Source organism: Herpailurus yagouaroundi, unplaced genomic scaffold (assembly GCF_014898765.1).
Source record: "Herpailurus yagouaroundi ecotype Mexico unplaced genomic scaffold, PumYag 165, whole genome shotgun sequence".
Classification (NCBI taxonomy): domain Eukaryota; kingdom Metazoa; phylum Chordata; class Mammalia; order Carnivora; family Felidae; genus Herpailurus; species Herpailurus yagouaroundi.
This window is the reverse complement of record NW_024412406.1, coordinates 13,832,452-13,850,391: the sequence shown is the minus strand read 5'-3', so window position 1 is coordinate 13,850,391 and position 17,940 is coordinate 13,832,452. Positions and strand designations below refer to the sequence as shown.

The window sequence follows — 17,940 nt, the reverse complement described above, 5'->3', positions numbered from 1 at the left end:
TTGAAACTTAAATTTTGAATACAGTAAAACCTGGTAACCTAGTTAACTTATAAAAGGGGCCATGTGATTCCTTCTCCCAATGTGATAGTTATGAAAGGGTGTACTGTAAGTTCCAGTGACATAAACTCTGTTATCACTAGATGAGGAAATCCCATAATATGACTAACAGATGATTTCAGTTTCATTTTAGTATTCGATCTTAAAGGTTTACATACCCTTTAATGACACTTATTTTCAGTGAAGAAGAAATAAAAGATGCCAAGGATGAAGATTTTCCAGAAGGGACTTTGAGTTAAAGACAGCTTTTTATACTTGGCAAGTAAGTCTGTATTTTATATGTATTGAATTTGGTTAACAAACAAAAGTTTGCTAGTTTTTATTTCTTCGGATGTCTGGATTATTGCAAAGAGTTCCCACACAGCGGGCAAAGGTTATTTATTTTGGCTGGCAGCCAGTTAGCCACATAGCTGGGTTGACCTTTGACTGAAATTGGATTGAAACTGTCCTATTAAGTCAGCACGTATCACAAATTCTCTATGAAGTCAAATTTTGTAGGTGGTATTATTTGTCCTAAGGTGATAAATGGAACAGTGATTATACTGTAGGGATAGATAGGAACCATCCTTTATATAATTTATACAACTATGTGGTCATTGAAGGAGCTGGAGAGCCTCTTTATGAGAGCTGCTATGTTTATTTCCTTGCTATGTAGTTTTCTTTCCAGTTGGCATTACGTTCTGCCTAAGTTAAGATTATAGAAGTTGCCATGTCAGATCAGTCTATTGAGTCTGATGTTTTGCCAATAACTTAGAAATTATTTTTGCCATTTTGTAAAATTTGTTTCAGAATTGCAAGTGATTTCCATATCCAGGCCAGGTAAAGGAAACTATCTTTGTGGGGATAGTGATTAAGAAATGTACCCATGGAGTGCTTAGGTCTGTAACGTTAAGGAAATTATCTACATTAAAGTCAGTTTACTCATTAGAGATAACTCACAAGCCTCAGAATTCTGGCCAATAATACCCTTCTCATAGAGATTTGTGAGTATTAAATAAAATGTGTCTAAAAATACTTCACACATAGTAAACCCTCAGCAGTGGTAGCTATTGTTACTATTATCTGTTCTTCCATTATATATGTGATATTCTTTTCCCTAGGTAGTGAAGCTTAACAAATTTCATTTTTAAAATTAAAAATAGGACTACTCTGTGACCCAACAATTGCACTACTAGGTATTTACCCAAAACGGATACAAAAATACTGATTGGAAGGGGCACATGCACCCCGATGTTCACAGCAGCATTATCAACAATAGCCAAATTATGGAAAGAGCCCAAAGGTCTATTGACTGATGAATGGATAAAGAAGATGTGTATATCTATACAATGGAACATTACTCAGCCATCGAAAAGAAGGAAATCTTGCCATTTGCAGTGATGTGGTTGGAGCTAGAGTGTATTATGTCTAGCAAAATAAGTCAGTCAGAGAAAGACAAATACCATATGATTTCACTCATATGTGGAATTTAAGAAACAAAACAGATGCACATAAGGGCAGGGAGAAAAAAAAGAGGGAGGCAAACCATAAGAGACTCTTATTGATAGAGAATAAACTAAGAGTTGCTGGAGGGGAGGTGGGCGGGGGATGGGCCAAATGAGTGATCAGTATTAAGGAGGGCACTTGTGATGAGCACTGGGTGTTACATGTAAGTGATGAATCACTAAATTCTCCTGAAACTGATATTATATACTATATATTAACTAGAATTTAAATAAAAACTTACAAAAATACTATATTTTTTAGAATGATATTAGAACAGGGTTTGGATGCACATTGAACACATCCAGTATGACCATGGTAAGGAATTTGCCAATTTTTGGTGGAGCTTTTGTTTCTGGAGGATATATTTGAAATCTAGTACATTAGATTTTCAAACTAGCTGTTCTTTTCACCTGGAAAACTTTTCCACATGATATAGACATAACTAATTTCATTACTCATTTGTCTACCTCCTCAGTGAGGCCTGTCCTGACTATTCTAAGTTAAAATTGCAACTCATGATGGGGGGCACCCGGGTGGCTTAGTCAGTTGGGGGACTGACTTCAGCTCAGGTCATGATCTCATGGTCTGTGGGTTTGAGCCCTTCATCAGGCTCTGTGCTGACAGCTCAGAGCCTGGCACCTGCTTCAGATTCTGTGTCTCCCTCTCTTCTCCTCCCCCGCCCCCACCTTGTGTTCTATCAAAAATAAGTAAATATTTAAAAAATTAAAAAAATAAAATTTCAACTCATGATGAGCCTATCTCTACTCTCAACTCCTAGAGTTGTGTTTTTTTCCATAATACTTATCACCTTCCAGTATAATATTTCATTCACTTACTATTTTTGTTGTTAATTGATTGTCTTCCTCTGCTAGGATGTAAGTTCCACAAGGGCAGGAATTTTTGTCTCTTTTGTCATTTGATATATCCCAAAAGCCTAAAATAGCACATGGTAGGTTCTAAGTAAGTATTTAATTCAATTGAACAGAACCTTCTGATTAAATCTCATCCTCCTAAACTCCGTGCTTATGTTGGGCATGATGTCTTTCATTTTAAAATAAGAAGCATACTGCAGGGAAATTCATGGCCTGCTGGATAGGGAAAACTCAGATTTTAAAATTATTTTTTTCTATCCTGTTGGCCACAGCATTCTTGACAGGAAAAGTAGTAATAGCCTGTTTTTTTTTTTTTTTTTTCTGTAAGAAGAGTGAAATACCTTTTAATATAATTTTGAAGACTTTTAAACAAAATACTTATATGTGGTAAAATAACGAGAACACTGTAAGTATTGGGTTGTGTGTGTTTTTAGTAACATTGCCCCTTCCTGGTTTTTAAAGTAATAAATGTTCTTTGTAGAGCATATCAGGTGTTAGTCTATTCAGGCTGCCATAACAGAATACCGCAGACTATGTGGCTTAAACAACAGAAATTAATTGTTTACAGTTCTGGAGTCCAGAAGTCCAATATCATGTTGCCAGCAGGGTTGGTTTCTTGTGAGTCCTCTTTTTGTTGGTTGCAGATGACTGCCTTCTTGCTGTGTCCTCATGTGAGTGTATGGGAGGAGGGTGTGTGGGGGAGATAGGTCTGTGCTGTCACTTCATTGAAAAAAATTTAACGTTTTATTTTATTTTTTGAGAGACAGGGAGAGACAGAGTGCGAGCAGGGGGAGGGGCAGAGAGACAGGGAGACACAGAATCTGAAGCAGGCTCCAGGCTGTGTCAGCACATGGGGCTTGAACCCATGAATGCGAGATCATGATCTGGGCTAGAGTCGGATGTTCAACCAACTGAGCCACCCAGGCACCTCTGTCACTTTGTTTTATAAGGGCATCAGTCCTATTGGATTAGGGCTCTGTCCTTATTATTCCTTTTAAACTTAATTACCTCCTGAGAGGCCTATCTCTAAATACAGTCACACTGGTGGTTAGTACTTCAACATAAGAATATGCCACAGTATTTATTTTTACTTAACATTCTTTTTTTTTTAATTTTTTTCAACGATTTTTAATTTATTTTGGGGACAGAGAGAGACAGAGCATGAACGGGGGAGGGGCAGAGAGAGAGGGAGACACAGAATCGGAAACAGGCTCCAGGCTCCGAGCCATCAGCCCAGAGCCTGAAGCGGGGCTCGAACTCACGGACCGCGAGATCGTGACCTGGCTGAAGTTGGACGCTTAACCGACTGTGCCACCCAGGCGCCCCATATTTTTACTTAACATTCTTGAAAGTGAAGTCAAAGATGCCAAACTCAGATGCTTACAGGGATCAGGGAGGCAGGCAAGGTAATGATGGTAACTTAACATTTATTGAGCTCTAACTGTATGCCAAGTGCTAGAGGTTTATGTGTGTTATACATATTACCTTTCTTAGTTTTCACAACAACCCTGTGAGGTATATGCCATTATTATTTCCATATTTCAGGTGAAAGAAAATAAGGCATAGGCAGGTAAAAGAACATGTTTAAGGACACACAGCTAGTAGGTAGCTGTATTAGCATTGAGACCCAGCTGCTGAAATGACTGAAGTTAGGTGGCTTGCTACTGTGGTGAACTTGAGAGAGCATGCCCCCATTAGTAGGAGGCATCCACTACTAATGAAGGAATATTAGCCTATTGTAGCAGATCTGTCAGTTTTTTGATAGCTGTGAAAAATCTGGATTTTTATATGAAATATTGGCAATTACTTAGGAAAATTTAAAAAAAAAAACACTGTTGACTCAAACTTTTTTTCTTTTTCTTTTTTTTTGTAGCTTTGAAACATTTTATTATAAAAAGCTGGCACTCTTAAACATAAACTAATAAGAACTTAAAATTCATTGCACATGCAGCACCTGGGTGGCTTAGTTTGTTGAGTGTCTGACTCTTGATTTCGGCTCAGGTTATGATCCCAGGATCAAGCCCCACATCAGGCTCCATGCTGAACATGGAGCCTGCTTGGGATTCTCTCTATCTCTCTGCCCCTCCCCCCCCCTCAAATTAAAAAAAAATCATTGCATATTTACTTCATTTTTTAGCTTGACCTTGTAGTAAATCTGTAGCTTCATTGATTTTGGCTGCTATAAGGAGATCCTCTCTTTTCTAGGTGATTTAAAATCGTAATTCGTTGCTGAGCATCTCTTGTTTTTCCTTTATTGGCAGTAGAGCTTATGCCTACTACTTATTTTTTATTTTTATTTTATTATTATTATTTTTTTAGCTTACTCCTGCTATTAGTGCTGCTTCTCATTTTGTCATTTCGGGTTCAAACCCACCTCTGAATAGCGACCACTGAAGGCAGATTTTGGTAGATTTTGAAAAGCTTGTTTTGCTTTAGGCTCCGTATGGTTTATGGCTTACAAAATTATAACAGCCTGCAAATCCTGCAGCAGTAATGGTCAATCCATTTGCTACCACTGTACTGGCTCTGGCTCTGGGTCTGGTTTAAGTCCCCTGCTTCTACCCAGCCTAGAGGCTGCAGCCACCAATTCCATGCCTTTACCAGAGAGCACCACTGGCCAGTCCAAAGGGCCCAGACACACACACCCCACGAAATGTGGGAGCATCTTTCAAGTCAGACAGATTTTGTCTGTGGATTGCATTCAGCCCACATTTATAAAATAGGGGTCATAATAGTAGTACCTATCTCCTAAATTTCATGTAAGAATTAATCTTACATCAAATTTAACCTTACATCTAAATCTTGTATAAGATTTAGTTTAATGCCTGACACATAGGGCTAAGTAAATGTTAGCTAACATTAGTAGCATAAACATTTTTCCAGTCATTCAAATTCTTTAAAAGTATCATTTACTATTATTTGTATTTTAAGAGATTATATAAGTAATACATGAGTACATGTCTCTGGAAAAAACTCCAACAATATAAAAGAGTAATTAATTACAGGATTGAAATTGCATTTACTTTCTACTCCCAACTTCCTTACTTTCTCCATGTATAATTGAAAACCATAAATGCTATATTTTTCCTTCTGGCACTTGCTTTTTTTGCTTAACATATCTTGGAGATCTTCTGAAGTCAATTTATACAGAGCTGCTTCATTCTTTTTAAAAGTTGCATAGTATATTCTTTGCTATGGAGGTAAATTAACTTCTTGAACTAGGTCTCTTGTCATCTAAATAGTTTTCAACTTTTTGCTGTTCTAAAAACAGGTTTTGCAAAGAGCACATATCTTTGTACACATTTGTGACTATTTCCCTAGGCTTGATTCGTGGAATTGCTGAATCGAAACTATATAAAGTTAACTACAGAGAACAAACTGATTGTTACCAGAGGGGAGGTGGGTGGGGGGATGGGCGAAATAGATGATGGGGGATTAAGAAGTGAATTTGTGGTGATGAGCACTGGGTGATGTACGGAATAGTTGAATCACTATATTGTACACCTGAAACTAATATAACACTGTGTGTTAACTAATGAATTAAAATAAAATTTAAGAACCATATTAAAAATTTTCACAGCTGTTGCACCTTTGTTAAATATTTTTTGGTAGCTGTGTAATGTTGCATTTTGTGAATCTACCATTATTTACCAATTCCTTATGTTGCCACATTTAGATCATTTCTAGTTTTTTGCCACTTTAGATAGACAAGTGATAAATATTTTTGTTAGTAGGTTATGGTTTTTAAAAGGTAAGTAGTCTGGGGGCGCCTGGGTGGCGCAGTCGGTTAAGCGTCCGACTTCAGCCAGGTCACGATCTCGCGGTCCGTGAGTTCGAGCCCCGCGTCAGGCTCTGGGCTGATGGCTCGGAGCCTGGAGCCTGTTTCCGATTCTGTGTCTCCCTCTCTCTCTGCCCCTCCCCCGTTCATGCTCTGTCTCTCTCTGTCCCAAAAATAAATAAACGTTGAAAAAAAAAAATTAAAAAAAAAATAACAATAAAAAAATAAAAGGTAAGTAGTCTGACAGGAAGTTGTCAACTAATAAGTTTATTTCTGAGGCTTTACTTTACCAAAGCTATTATAAGAACTGTATGTAGTGGTAATATGTTGTTTTTAGAAAAAGTACATGTTTGATAAAGTCATGGACTAATATTATACTCAAGATTTTTAGAATCTTTTATGTATCTTTCATTTTAGGTGTTGTCATCTGTAATGAAGATCATTGAGAAAACTGAATGAAGACTTTTAACATTGGATATGGATAGGAGGTTTAGAAAAGAAAATTAAAATTAGTCACTTTAGTTTTAGTGTTCCAATCTCATAATATTTATTCTTTCTTCTGAATAAATTCAGGGAACAGAAACTAAAATTCATTGCTATCCTAATGGACACAAATATTTGTTCTTTGTGTGTGTGTGAGAGAGAGAAAAGCAGCTAACCAAGAGCTATAGTGATTCATAATGAAATACACTAAATTGAATTTTATGATGTCAGTTCTTGGCATTGTAATCTATATAACTGATTTAATTGTGGACATCTGGGTGTCTGTCAGGTTTTTCCATGAAGGACAATATGTTTTTGGTATTTTAACAGTAAGCTTTATGTTCTTTGGAACACTTGTGGTTCAGTGTTTTAGTTATTCTTGGTTCAAGGCTGATTTTAAAAAAGCAGGCCAAGAAAGTCAGCATTGTTTTCTTCTACTTCATTGCTTGCAAGGAGGAGTTTTTACAAGGTGAGCATACACTTTTGATCATTAACACTATTTTTCCTTCATCCAAATAAAAACTATGTTTCTGTGTTTGGGTAGTGAAATGTACAAAGATCCCCTATTTGCATGTAGCACAAAGGTTACTTGCTCCTTAGTATCAGTGCTTATATGAGTCATTGCTGTACTGTTAGAATTTTCCAGGTTCATTAATAGAATGTTTTAATATACCTAATTAAGTTATTTTTTCTGATATGTATTCACTTAATATAGGAGGGAAATGACTCTTTTCTGTGCCTTGTGAATCTTTTATCTTCTATTTTATATTCTAAGCCTGATAACGTAAATATAGATTATCACTTGCAACTCTGATAGAGCACTTAATTTTTCAAGTTACTTATGCCACTGATTTAACTAAATGAAATTTTTACTGCAATAATGCAGTAGCCATGTGCAGAACTAAAAACAACCTTAAGAATCATCTTGTTCAAAACCTTATTTTATAGTTAAAGAAACTAGGATCCAAATAGTCCTGAGAATTCTGTGATTTTCTGTATGTCTAATTTCATCTGACATTTTCATTATTATATTAAGGAATTTAATTATGTTAAAAGAATATATATATTCTAGGTAAAGAGAAAAATTACAGACAAATATTAAGATGATAGGATTAATTGTTTTGTTACAGTTAGATTTTGAATTTGGGCTATTTTAATAACCATCTTATCTTGAGAGATATTTTAGTGGCTCTAGAAATCTAGTGAGTAGTTATTTTGTCTCTGCATATGATATTTTCTTGGGTTTCCATTGTTGCTATTCAGAAATTAAATGCCAGTCTTTTCTAAAGTTTTGCCACATTTCCTTCCGGGATTCCAAGAAAATATAAATTAGACCTCACACTATCTAATGTGAGTGTTACATGTTAGATGTTTTCAATTTTTATTTTCTGACTCTCTGTGGTACATTCTGTGAATTTTTTTCATAACTCTTTAAAAAATTTCACTAGTACTTTGTTTTGCTGTGGGCAAAATGTTATTACATCCAACCACTGAGTTTCAAATTTTGACTATTATAATTTTTATATTTGGAAACTCTATTTGGTTCTTTTCAAGTCTGCTCTGTTACTTTTTATAATTTCCTTAGTTGTTTCATTTATAATTGCAATGTCTGAAGCCTTTTCAGGTTTGTTCCAACTGGTTCTGCTTCTGCTATCGAGTACTCATATTGCCTTGTTTTCCTGTGTACCTGGTGTCAATGATCATGTTCCGGTCATTGCTCTTGAAAAAATTATTTGTGGGGCCTTCACCAAGCCCTCTGTAGAGGCTTTGAGTTTATTCTTAGGAGATGCCTAAAAGGTCTATCAGATGGGATCTACATTTAAATTCTTAGCTTGAGGTTCCTTGGTGTTACTTAGGTAATGCATAACTGGTATACGACTCTGTTCCAGGAAAGTCTGTGTCAACAATAAATATACTGATCAGTTTTTAAACAAATCAGCTTATTAAGGTATAATTTTACATATGATAAGATGCGCATATACCTATATAAAAGGCATCTTAAGAGTTTTGAGTCATTTAGTCATTTAGTCCATGAACAAGGTTTTTCTGTCCATTTATTTAAACTTTTGAAAATTTCCTTAAACAAAGTTTTGTGGTTTTTTCACGTATAGGTCTTTTTTTAAAGTTTATTTATTTATTTTGAGAGAGAGAGAAAAAGATAGAAAGAGCATGTGTAAGAGGTAGGGGAGCAGAGAGAGAGGGAGGGAGAGAATCTCAAGCAGATTCTGCACTGTCGGTGCAGAGCCCTATGTAGGGCTTGATCTCATGAACCACGAGATCATGACCTGAGTAGAAATCAAGAGTCTAACACTCAACAGTCTGAGCCACCAGGTGTCCTTAATGTATAGGTCTTATATATGCTTTGTTATAGTTATCCCTAAGTATTTCATTTTTTTGGATGCTATTATAAGTGCTATTTATTTTTAATTTTAATTTCCAATTTTTTATTGCTGATATATAAACGTATAGTTTTTATTTTTCAAATGGATTTTAAAAAACTGAAGTATAGTTTATATATTAGTTTCAGATGTACAACACAGTAATTCAACTATTATATATGTTACAAAATGCTCACCAGGATAAGTGTGGTTACCATCTGTCACCACACAAAGTTATTATATTATTGACTACATATCCTATGCTGTACTTTTTTATCCTCATTTATTTTATAACTGGAGGTTTGTACCTCTTACTCCCCTTCACCTATTTTGCTTATCCTCTCATTCCCTGCTTCTGGTAACTGCCAGTCTGTATTTATGAGTCTGTTTCTGTTTGTCTTGTTTTGATTTTTAGATTCCACAGATAAGTGAAATCATATGATATTTGTCTTTCTCTGACTTATTTCACTCAGCATAATGCCTTCAAGGTCCATCCATGTTGTTGCAAATGGCAAGAGCTCATTCTTTTATGGCTGAGTAATACTCCATTGTGGGAGTGCCTGGGTGGTTCAGTCGGTTAACTGCCAGACTCCTGATTTTGCCTTAGGTCATGACTCACGGTTCGTGAGATTGAGCCCTGTGTTGGGCTCTGCACTGAAAGCATGGAGCCTGCTTGGTATTCTCTCTCTCCCTCTCTGCCCCTTCCCCACTTCTGCACACGTGCACATGCACTCTCTCTCAAAATAAATAAACATTAAAAAAATACTCTGTTGTGAATATACTACATCATCCTTATCCATTCATCTATTGATAGATACTTTGGTTGCTTCCGTATCTTGGTTATTGTAAATTATGCTGAAGTACACATAGGAGTACATATATCTTTTTGAATTAGTATTTGTGGGGGGGTAAATGTGGAAGTGAAATTATTGGATTGTACAGGATTTCTATTTTTAATATTTTGAGGAAACTATGTTGTTTTCCATAGTGGATGTACCAACGTATATTCCCACCAATAATGCATGAGGGTTTGCTTTTCTCTACCTCCTTGCCAACACTTATTTTATGTCTTTTTGATACTAGCCATTCTGATTGGTGTGAGGTGATATCTCATTGTGGGTTTTGGTTTGATTTCCCTGATAATTGGTGATGTCGAGCATGTTTTCATGTGTCTGTATGTCTTTTTTGGAAAAAAATATCTCTTCAGGTTGTCTGCCGATTTTTTTATCAGATCATTGTGGGTTTTTGGTGTTGAGTTGTATGAGTTCTTTACATATTTTGAATATTAACCCCTTGTCAGATATATCATTTGCAAATATGATAGGTTACCTTTTTTTGTTGTTGATGGTTTCCTTTGTTTTGTAAAATCTTTTTAGTTTGATGCAGTCCCAGTAGCTTATTTTTGCTTTTGTTTCCCTTGCCTGTGGAGACAGATCCAGAAAAATGTGGCTAAGGCTGATGTCAAGAGTTTACTGCGTGTGTTTTCCTTTAAAAGTTTTATGGTTTTAGGTATTACATTTGGGTCTTTAAACCATTTTGAGTTTATTGTTGTGTTAAAAAGTGGTCCGGTTTCATTCTTTTGCTTGTAGCTGTACAGTTTTCACAGCACCATTTATTAAGGAGACTGTCTTTTTCCCATTGTATATTCTTGCTTAGTTTTTGTGGATTAATTGACATACAAGCATGGGTTTATTGCTGGACATTATTCTATTCGTCGATTTATGTGTCTTTTTTTTTTGGTGCCAATACCATACTGTATTTTTAAAAAATGTTTATTTTTGAGAGAGAAAGCATGAGCGGGATAAAGGCAGAGAGAGAGGGGGGCAGAGGATCTGAAAACGGGCTCTGTGCTGACAGCAGAGAGCCTGATGTGGGGCTTAAACTCATGAACTATGAGATCATGACCTGAGCTGAACTCAGAGGCTTAACCGACAGAGCCACCCGAGTGCCCCAATACCATACAATTTTGATTCCTATAGTTTTGCAGTATAGTTTGAGATCTGGGATTATGACACCTCCAGCTTTGTTCTTTCTTAAGATTGCTTTGGTTTTTCAGGATCTTTTGTGTTTCCATACAATTTTAGGATTATTCATTTTAGTTTTGTGAAAAGTACTGTTGGTATTTTGAAAGGGTATTTTGTGTTGGATCTTTAGATTACTAGAGTAATATGAACATTTTGACAATATTTGTTTTTCCAATCCACAAGCATGGTATATTTTCTCACTTGTTGTGTTTTCTTCAGTGTCTTACAGTTTTTAGTGTACAGGTTAAATTCACTTCCTTGGCTAAATTTATTCCTAGGTATTTTATTCTTTTTTAATTTTTTTTAATGTTTATTCATTTTTGAGAGACAGAGAGAGACAGAGCATGAGCAGGGAAGGGGCAGAGAGAGGGAGACACAGAATCCAAAGCAGGCTCCAGGCTCTGAGCTGTCAGCACAGAGCCCAATGTGGGGCTTGAACTCACGAACTGCGAGATCATGACCTGAGCTGAAGTCGGATGCTCAACCGACTGAGCCACCCAGGCACCCCCCTAGGTATTTTATTCTTTTTGATGCATTTGTAAATGGGATTTTTCTTTCTTTCTGCCAGTTAGTTGTTTGTGTGTAGAAACACAACACATTTCTGTATGTTGATTTTGTATCCTGCAACTTTACTGAATTCGTTTATCAATTCGAATAGTTTTTTGGTGGAGTCTTTAGGGTTTTTGTATATAGTATCATGTCATCCACAAATAGTGACAGTTTAACTTTTTTCTTACCAATCTGGATGCCTTTTATTTCCTTTTTTGCTGTGGCTAGGACTTCTAGTAATAGGTTGAATAAAAATAATGAGAGTGGACATCTTGTCTTGTTCCTAATCTTAGACAAAAGCTCACAGGTTTTCACCAATGAGTATGATATTGGCTTTGGGTTTGTCATACATGGTTTTTATTATGTTGAGGTATGTTCCCTCCAAGCCCAATTTGTTAGAGTTTTTATCATGAATGGATGTTGTGCTTTGTCGGATGTTTTTCTGCATCTCTTGAGATGATCATGATTTTTATCCTTCGTTCTTGTTTTTTATAATGATCTTCTACCCTATGACTTTGATAGGGTCACTTATTAGTTCTAATAGCTTTTTTTGTAGACATTTACTAGTTACAGTAACTCTTTTGTAGACTCCTTAGGAATTTTTTTTAGGAATTTTTTACATAGGGAAGCATGCCGTTTCGAAAGAAACCATATTGTCTTGATTACCGTAGCTTTATAATACTTCTTTATGTCATGTATGCTTTTCACTCCTTTAGAGTAGACTTTATTTTTTTAGAGCAGTTTTAGGTTCAAAGAAAAGTTGAGTAGAAAGTAAAGTTCTCATATATCCCCTAATCCCCCATCAACAGCTTTCTATACTAGCAACATTCCTTACCAGAATGTTACATTTGTTACAATTGATGAACTTATATTAACACATTATCATCACCCAAAGTCCATAGTTTACACTGGAGTTTATTCTTGGTGTTGTACATTCTGTGGGTTTTGACAAATGTATAATGACACGTATCCACCATATAGTATCATATGTAATAGTTTCACTGCCCTAAAAATCCTCTGGGCTCTGTCATCCCTACTGCCTCCCTAACCCCTGGCAACTACTGATCTATTTACTGTCTTCCAGTTCTTTCCCAGAACATTATACAGTTAGAATCATGAAGTATGTAGCCTTTCAGTTGGCTTCCTTCCCTCAGCAATAGGCATTTAACATTCTTTTGTATCTCTTCATTTCTTTTAGCACTAAATGATATTCCTTTGTCTGAATGTATCACAGATTATTTATCCATTTACCCAAGGAAGGATATCTTAGTTGTTTCCAAGTTTTGGGAATTATGAATAAAGTTACTGTGAGTATTCATGTATAGGCTTTGTATGGACATAAATCTTCACTAATTTGATACATACCAAGGAACTGGTATGTATTGCTGGATCATATGGTAAGAATAAGTTTTTGTTTTTTCTTAACAGAGTATGTGTGTGTGTTTTTAAAGTTTATTTATTTTGAGAGAGAGAAAAAAATGAGTGGGGGAGGGGCAGAGAGAGGAAGAGACAAAATCCTATGCAGGTTCCATGTCATCAGTGCAGAGCCTGACATGGGGCTTAAAATCAAAAACTGTGAGATCATGACCTTAGCTGAGATCAAGAGTCAGACGCTCAGCTGACTGAGCCACCCAGGTGCTCTAAGTATGTTTAATTTGGTAAGAAAATGCCAGACTATTTCCCAAAGTGGCTGTACCATTTTCTGTTCCCACCAGCAGTGATTGAAAGTTTGTATTGCTCCACATTCTTGCCAGTATTTGATGTCAGTATTCTGGATTTTGGCCGTTCTAATAGATGGATAGTGGTACCTCATTTTAACTTGCATTTACCTAATAACATATGATATGGAGCATGTTTTCATATGCTTGCTTGCTATCTATGTATCTTCTCAAGTGAGGTATCTATTCAGGTTTTTGCCCATTTTTTTAATCAGGTCATTTTTTTATTGTTGAGCTTTAAGAGTTCTTTATATATTTTGAATAACAGTTGTTTATCATATGTATTTTACAATTATTTTCTCCAAATCTTTAGCATGTCTTCTCATTCTCTTGACGTATCTTTACTTTCAATCTGTATGTGTCTTTATGTCAAAACTGGGTTTCTTCTAGACAACGTATAGTTGGGTCTTGAAGTCATATTCATTATGTTTTTTTTCAAAATTGTTTTGTCTATTTTAGGGCCTTTGTATTTCTACATAAATTTGAATCAGTTTTCCAGCTATTATAATTGGCATTGTCTTTAAAATGTCATTTTTCAATTATTTGTTTCCACTGAGTAGAAATACAACTGACCTTTTTTTAACTTAATCTCCTGAGAACTTGCTGAGCTCACATAGTCTATTTTTTGTTTGTTTGGTTTCTTGGTATTTTCTGTGTTAATCATCATGTCATTTACAAATAGGAATAGTTTGATTTCCTTTTTAAAAATGCTTATTCCTTTTATTTATCTTTTGTATTGCATCATTCTCTGTCTAGGTCTTCCAATAAAATATTGAATAGAAGTGATGACAGTGACATTCTTGGTTTGTTTCTGATCTCAGGGATAAAGTGTTGCATGTTTTGCTGTTAAGTTTGGTGTTAGCTGTAAGGTTTTCATAGCTGCCCTTTATCGGATTAAAGAGATTTCATTCTCTTTTAATAATCTTGAGAGATTTATTTTTATGGATTGATGTTTAATTTTGTCAAATATTTTTTTTGTACCTGTTGAGATCATATGGTTTTTCATTAATTCATTTTTCATTGATTGATTTAAGGCTATTAAACCAACTTTGCATTCCTGGGACAGACCCTAATCGATCTTGATTTTTTTAATACATTGCTGAATTTCATTTGCAAATATTTCATCAAGCATTTTTGTGTCCATGCTTATAAGAGATATTTGTTTTACAACAAATTGTTTTACAATTTTCTTTTTCTTTTCTGGTGGGGGGTGGGGGAGGGAGAGTGTGCACATGTGTGCAAGTGGGGCAGAGGGAGGAGGGTGAGAGAGAATCTGATTCAGGACTTGATCTTACAACTGTGAGATCATGACCTGAGCCAAAAATCAAGAGTCAGATACTTAAGTGACTGAGCCCCCCAGGTGCCCTACAATTTTCCTTTAATGTCATTGGCGGATTTTATTTTTTGTTATTTAGTTAAAAAAATGTTTATTTACTTAGAGAGAGGGAGGGAAGGAGGATGGCAGGGGCAGAGAGAGGGGGAGAGAGAGAATTCTAAGCAGGTTCCATGCTGTCAGTGCAGAGCTGGACTCAGGGCTGGATCTCCTGACCTAAGCCAAAATCAGGCTTAACTGAGCCAACCAGGCACCCCTCACTGGCAGGTTGTAGATAGTTTTATGCTAGCCTCATAACCCAGTTGGGAAGTGTTCCTTCTTTGTTTATTTTCTGAAGGAGTTAGTATAAGGCTGGTGCTATTTCTTCCATAAATGTTTGAAAAAATGTATTGGATGGAGTTAATGGATGGAGTAGATTTTTTAGAACAATTAGATTCATTCAGATTTTCTGTTTGATCATTTGTCAGTGTTAGTAAGTTGTGTTTTTCAGGAAATTTTTCTGTTTCATCACAGTTGTTCAGTTTATTGGTGTAAACTTGCTCCTAATATTCCCTTATTGTAGTTTTGCTCTCTATAGGCTCTTTAGTGCTGTCACCTTTTCTATTCCTGATATTGGCATTTTGTGTTCTTTACCTCTCCCCACCCCACAGCAGTCTTGTTTGAAGTTTATCAGTGTCTAATGTCTTTTTAAAGAACCAGGTTTTGACTTTGTTTTTTCTATGTTTGTCTCTTACTTATTTTATTGATTTTTGCTTTTATCTTTATTGTTGTCTTCTTTCTATGTGTTTAGGGCTTTTTTCCCCCTCTTTTTGTAGTTCATTTCTATGAAAACCTATATCATTACTATTAACCCTTTCTTTTTTCTAATAAAAGTATTTAAGCTATAAAGATTTTCCAAACCTTTGAATTTGCTGTTTTCCAGACATTTTGATAGTTTGTGCTTTTATTATCAATCAGTTCAAAAACTGCTTTCCATGTGACTTCATCTTTTACCCAAATCTTAGGCTGTATTTAAAGAATTTTTCAGGTATTCAGGTGTTCTGTAGATATTTTAATATTGATTTCTAATTAATTCCATTATTATCAGCTAACATACTTTTGACATTTCAATCTTTTGAAATTTATTTTGGTTTGTTTTACTGTCCTACATATGGTCCATCGTTATGATTTCATGTGTACTTGAAACATATGTGTTCTGTTGTTGTTAGTTGTAGTATTCTATAAATGAAATTTAGTAAATGTAGTTGATAGTATCACATAGAAATTCTACATTCTTAATGATTTCTTGCTTTGTCGTTAGGTGTGTTGGGAGAACTGGGTAGCCATTTGGGGGAAAAAAGCATATGTGAATTATAATTAGATTGGACCTTCATATAAAAGTCAGGCTTAGCCCATAACCTAGCATGGCACATGGTCTTGAAAAGGGTTTAGCTTGTTCAGTGATAAAGGTGAACTCTTTAGAAGTAGCTTGATAGAAACATACAGGTGGGTATTGGGAGAATTTTAAAATGTTGCAGTTTATGTCTTCAGCCTCCCAGTCTTTTATGTGAGAAAATATGTGTTCTAATTCCTGCTAGACAGAAGAACATATGAAAGGATAAATTGGAAGACTTTTGTTTCCAGGGTAGCACTACTCCCTACTCCTCCAAATCCAAACCACAAGGATAAGAAAAGAGGTGTTTTTGTCTGTATGCCATGTAAAGACCACAGATTGTAGAAATATACCAGACTAGAAGAGGAAACAATAGCAAGTATATGCAGCATTAGAACAGTAAAGTTTTGATTAACTTTAGAGTAGGGATAATTTAAGATTGCATGTTATGGATTATATTCTAGGTAAATTATCAAACACCAGGATAGATTCCAATTAAATAAATAGTTACTGTAAAAAAGCAAAAAAAAAAAAAAGGTGCTATAAGAAAACATGGGAGAATTTCTTTATAGCCTTGGAGTCAGAACTTTCTAACCATAACTCACCCATAAGCCATAAAATTATAGGTTTGACCTATAAAAATGCATGTCAATAAACAAAAACAAAAATTCCCCAAGTCAACAAAAACAAAAGCAAAGCAAGAAGAAAAGGCAACATTAACAGGGAAGAAAAATATTTGCAGCTTATAACAGACAAAGTGCTAGTCTTCTAATATTAAAAAAAATTTTTTTTAACGTTTATTCATTTTTGAGAGACAGAGACAGAACATGAGCGGGAAAGAGGCAGAGAGAGGGAGACACAGAATCTGAAGCAGACTCCAGGCTGTGAGATGTCAGCACAGAGCCCAATGCAGGGCTTGAACTCACACACTGTGAGATCATGACCTGAGCCGAAGTCGGTCGCTCAACCGAGCCACCCAGGCGTCCTAGTCTTCTAATATTTAAAGAGCTTGTGAAGTAAAAAGTAAAAGAAAAATATAATAGAAATAGAATAAGAAAATGGGAATTTTATTTTTTTTTATTCATTTTTTTCATTTTTTAAAATTACATCCAAGTTAGTTAGCATATAGTGCAACAATGATTTCAGGAGTATATTCCTTGATGCCCCTTACCCATTTAGCCCATAACCCCTCCAGCAACCCTCTGTTTGTTCTCTATATTTAAGAGTCTCTTATGTTTTGTTTCCTTCCTGGTTTTATATTATTTTTCCTTCCCTTCCCTTATGTTCATCTATTTTGTCTCTTAAAGTCCTCATGTGAACGAAGTCATATGGTATTTGTCTTTCTCTGACTAATTGCACATAGTTGCAAATGGCAAGATTTCATTCTTTTTGATTGCTGAGTAATACTCTACTGCATGTATGTGTGTGTGTGTATATATATATATATATATATATATATATATATGCCACATCTTCTTTATCCATTCATTCGTCAGTGGACATTTGGGCTCTTTCCTTACTTTGGCTATTGTCGATAGCACTGTTATAAACATTGGGATGCATGTGCCTCTTTGAAACAGCACGCCTGTATCCCTTAGATAAATACCTAGTAGTGCAATTGCTGGGTTGTAGGGTAGTTCTATTTTTAGTTTTTTTGAGGGACTTCCATATTGTTTTCTAGAGTGGCTAGATCAGTTTGCATTCCTACCAGCAGTGCAAAAGAGATCTTCATTTTCCACATCCTCGCCAACATCTGTTGTTGCCTGAGTTGTTAATGCTAGCCATTCTGACAGGTGTGAGGTGGTATCTCATTGTAGTTTTAATTTGTATTTCCCTGATGATGAATGATGTTGAGTATTTTTCATGTGTTGGTTGGCCATCTGGATGTCTT

The 17,940-nt window shown here is 35.5% G+C and overlaps 1 protein-coding gene and 1 pseudogene across 1 annotated transcript in view; one reads left to right on the top strand and one right to left on the bottom strand.

Moving 5' to 3' along the window:
- The first annotated feature begins 237 nt into the window (after positions 1-237).
- The window catches only part of XKR9 (XK related 9), a 36,961-nt gene continuing 19,258 nt past the window's right edge, over positions 238-17,940 (top strand). The window contains exons 1-2 of the mRNA XM_040487627.1: positions 238-319; positions 6,610-7,144. Of these exons, the coding sequence (XP_040343561.1) occupies positions 6,873-7,144 (272 nt within the window). The 5' untranslated portion in view covers positions 238-319; positions 6,610-6,872. The remainder of the gene's footprint in view (positions 320-6,609; positions 7,145-17,940) is intronic.
- On the bottom strand, positions 4,541-5,079 carry LOC121038017 (mitochondrial import inner membrane translocase subunit TIM14-like; annotated as a pseudogene).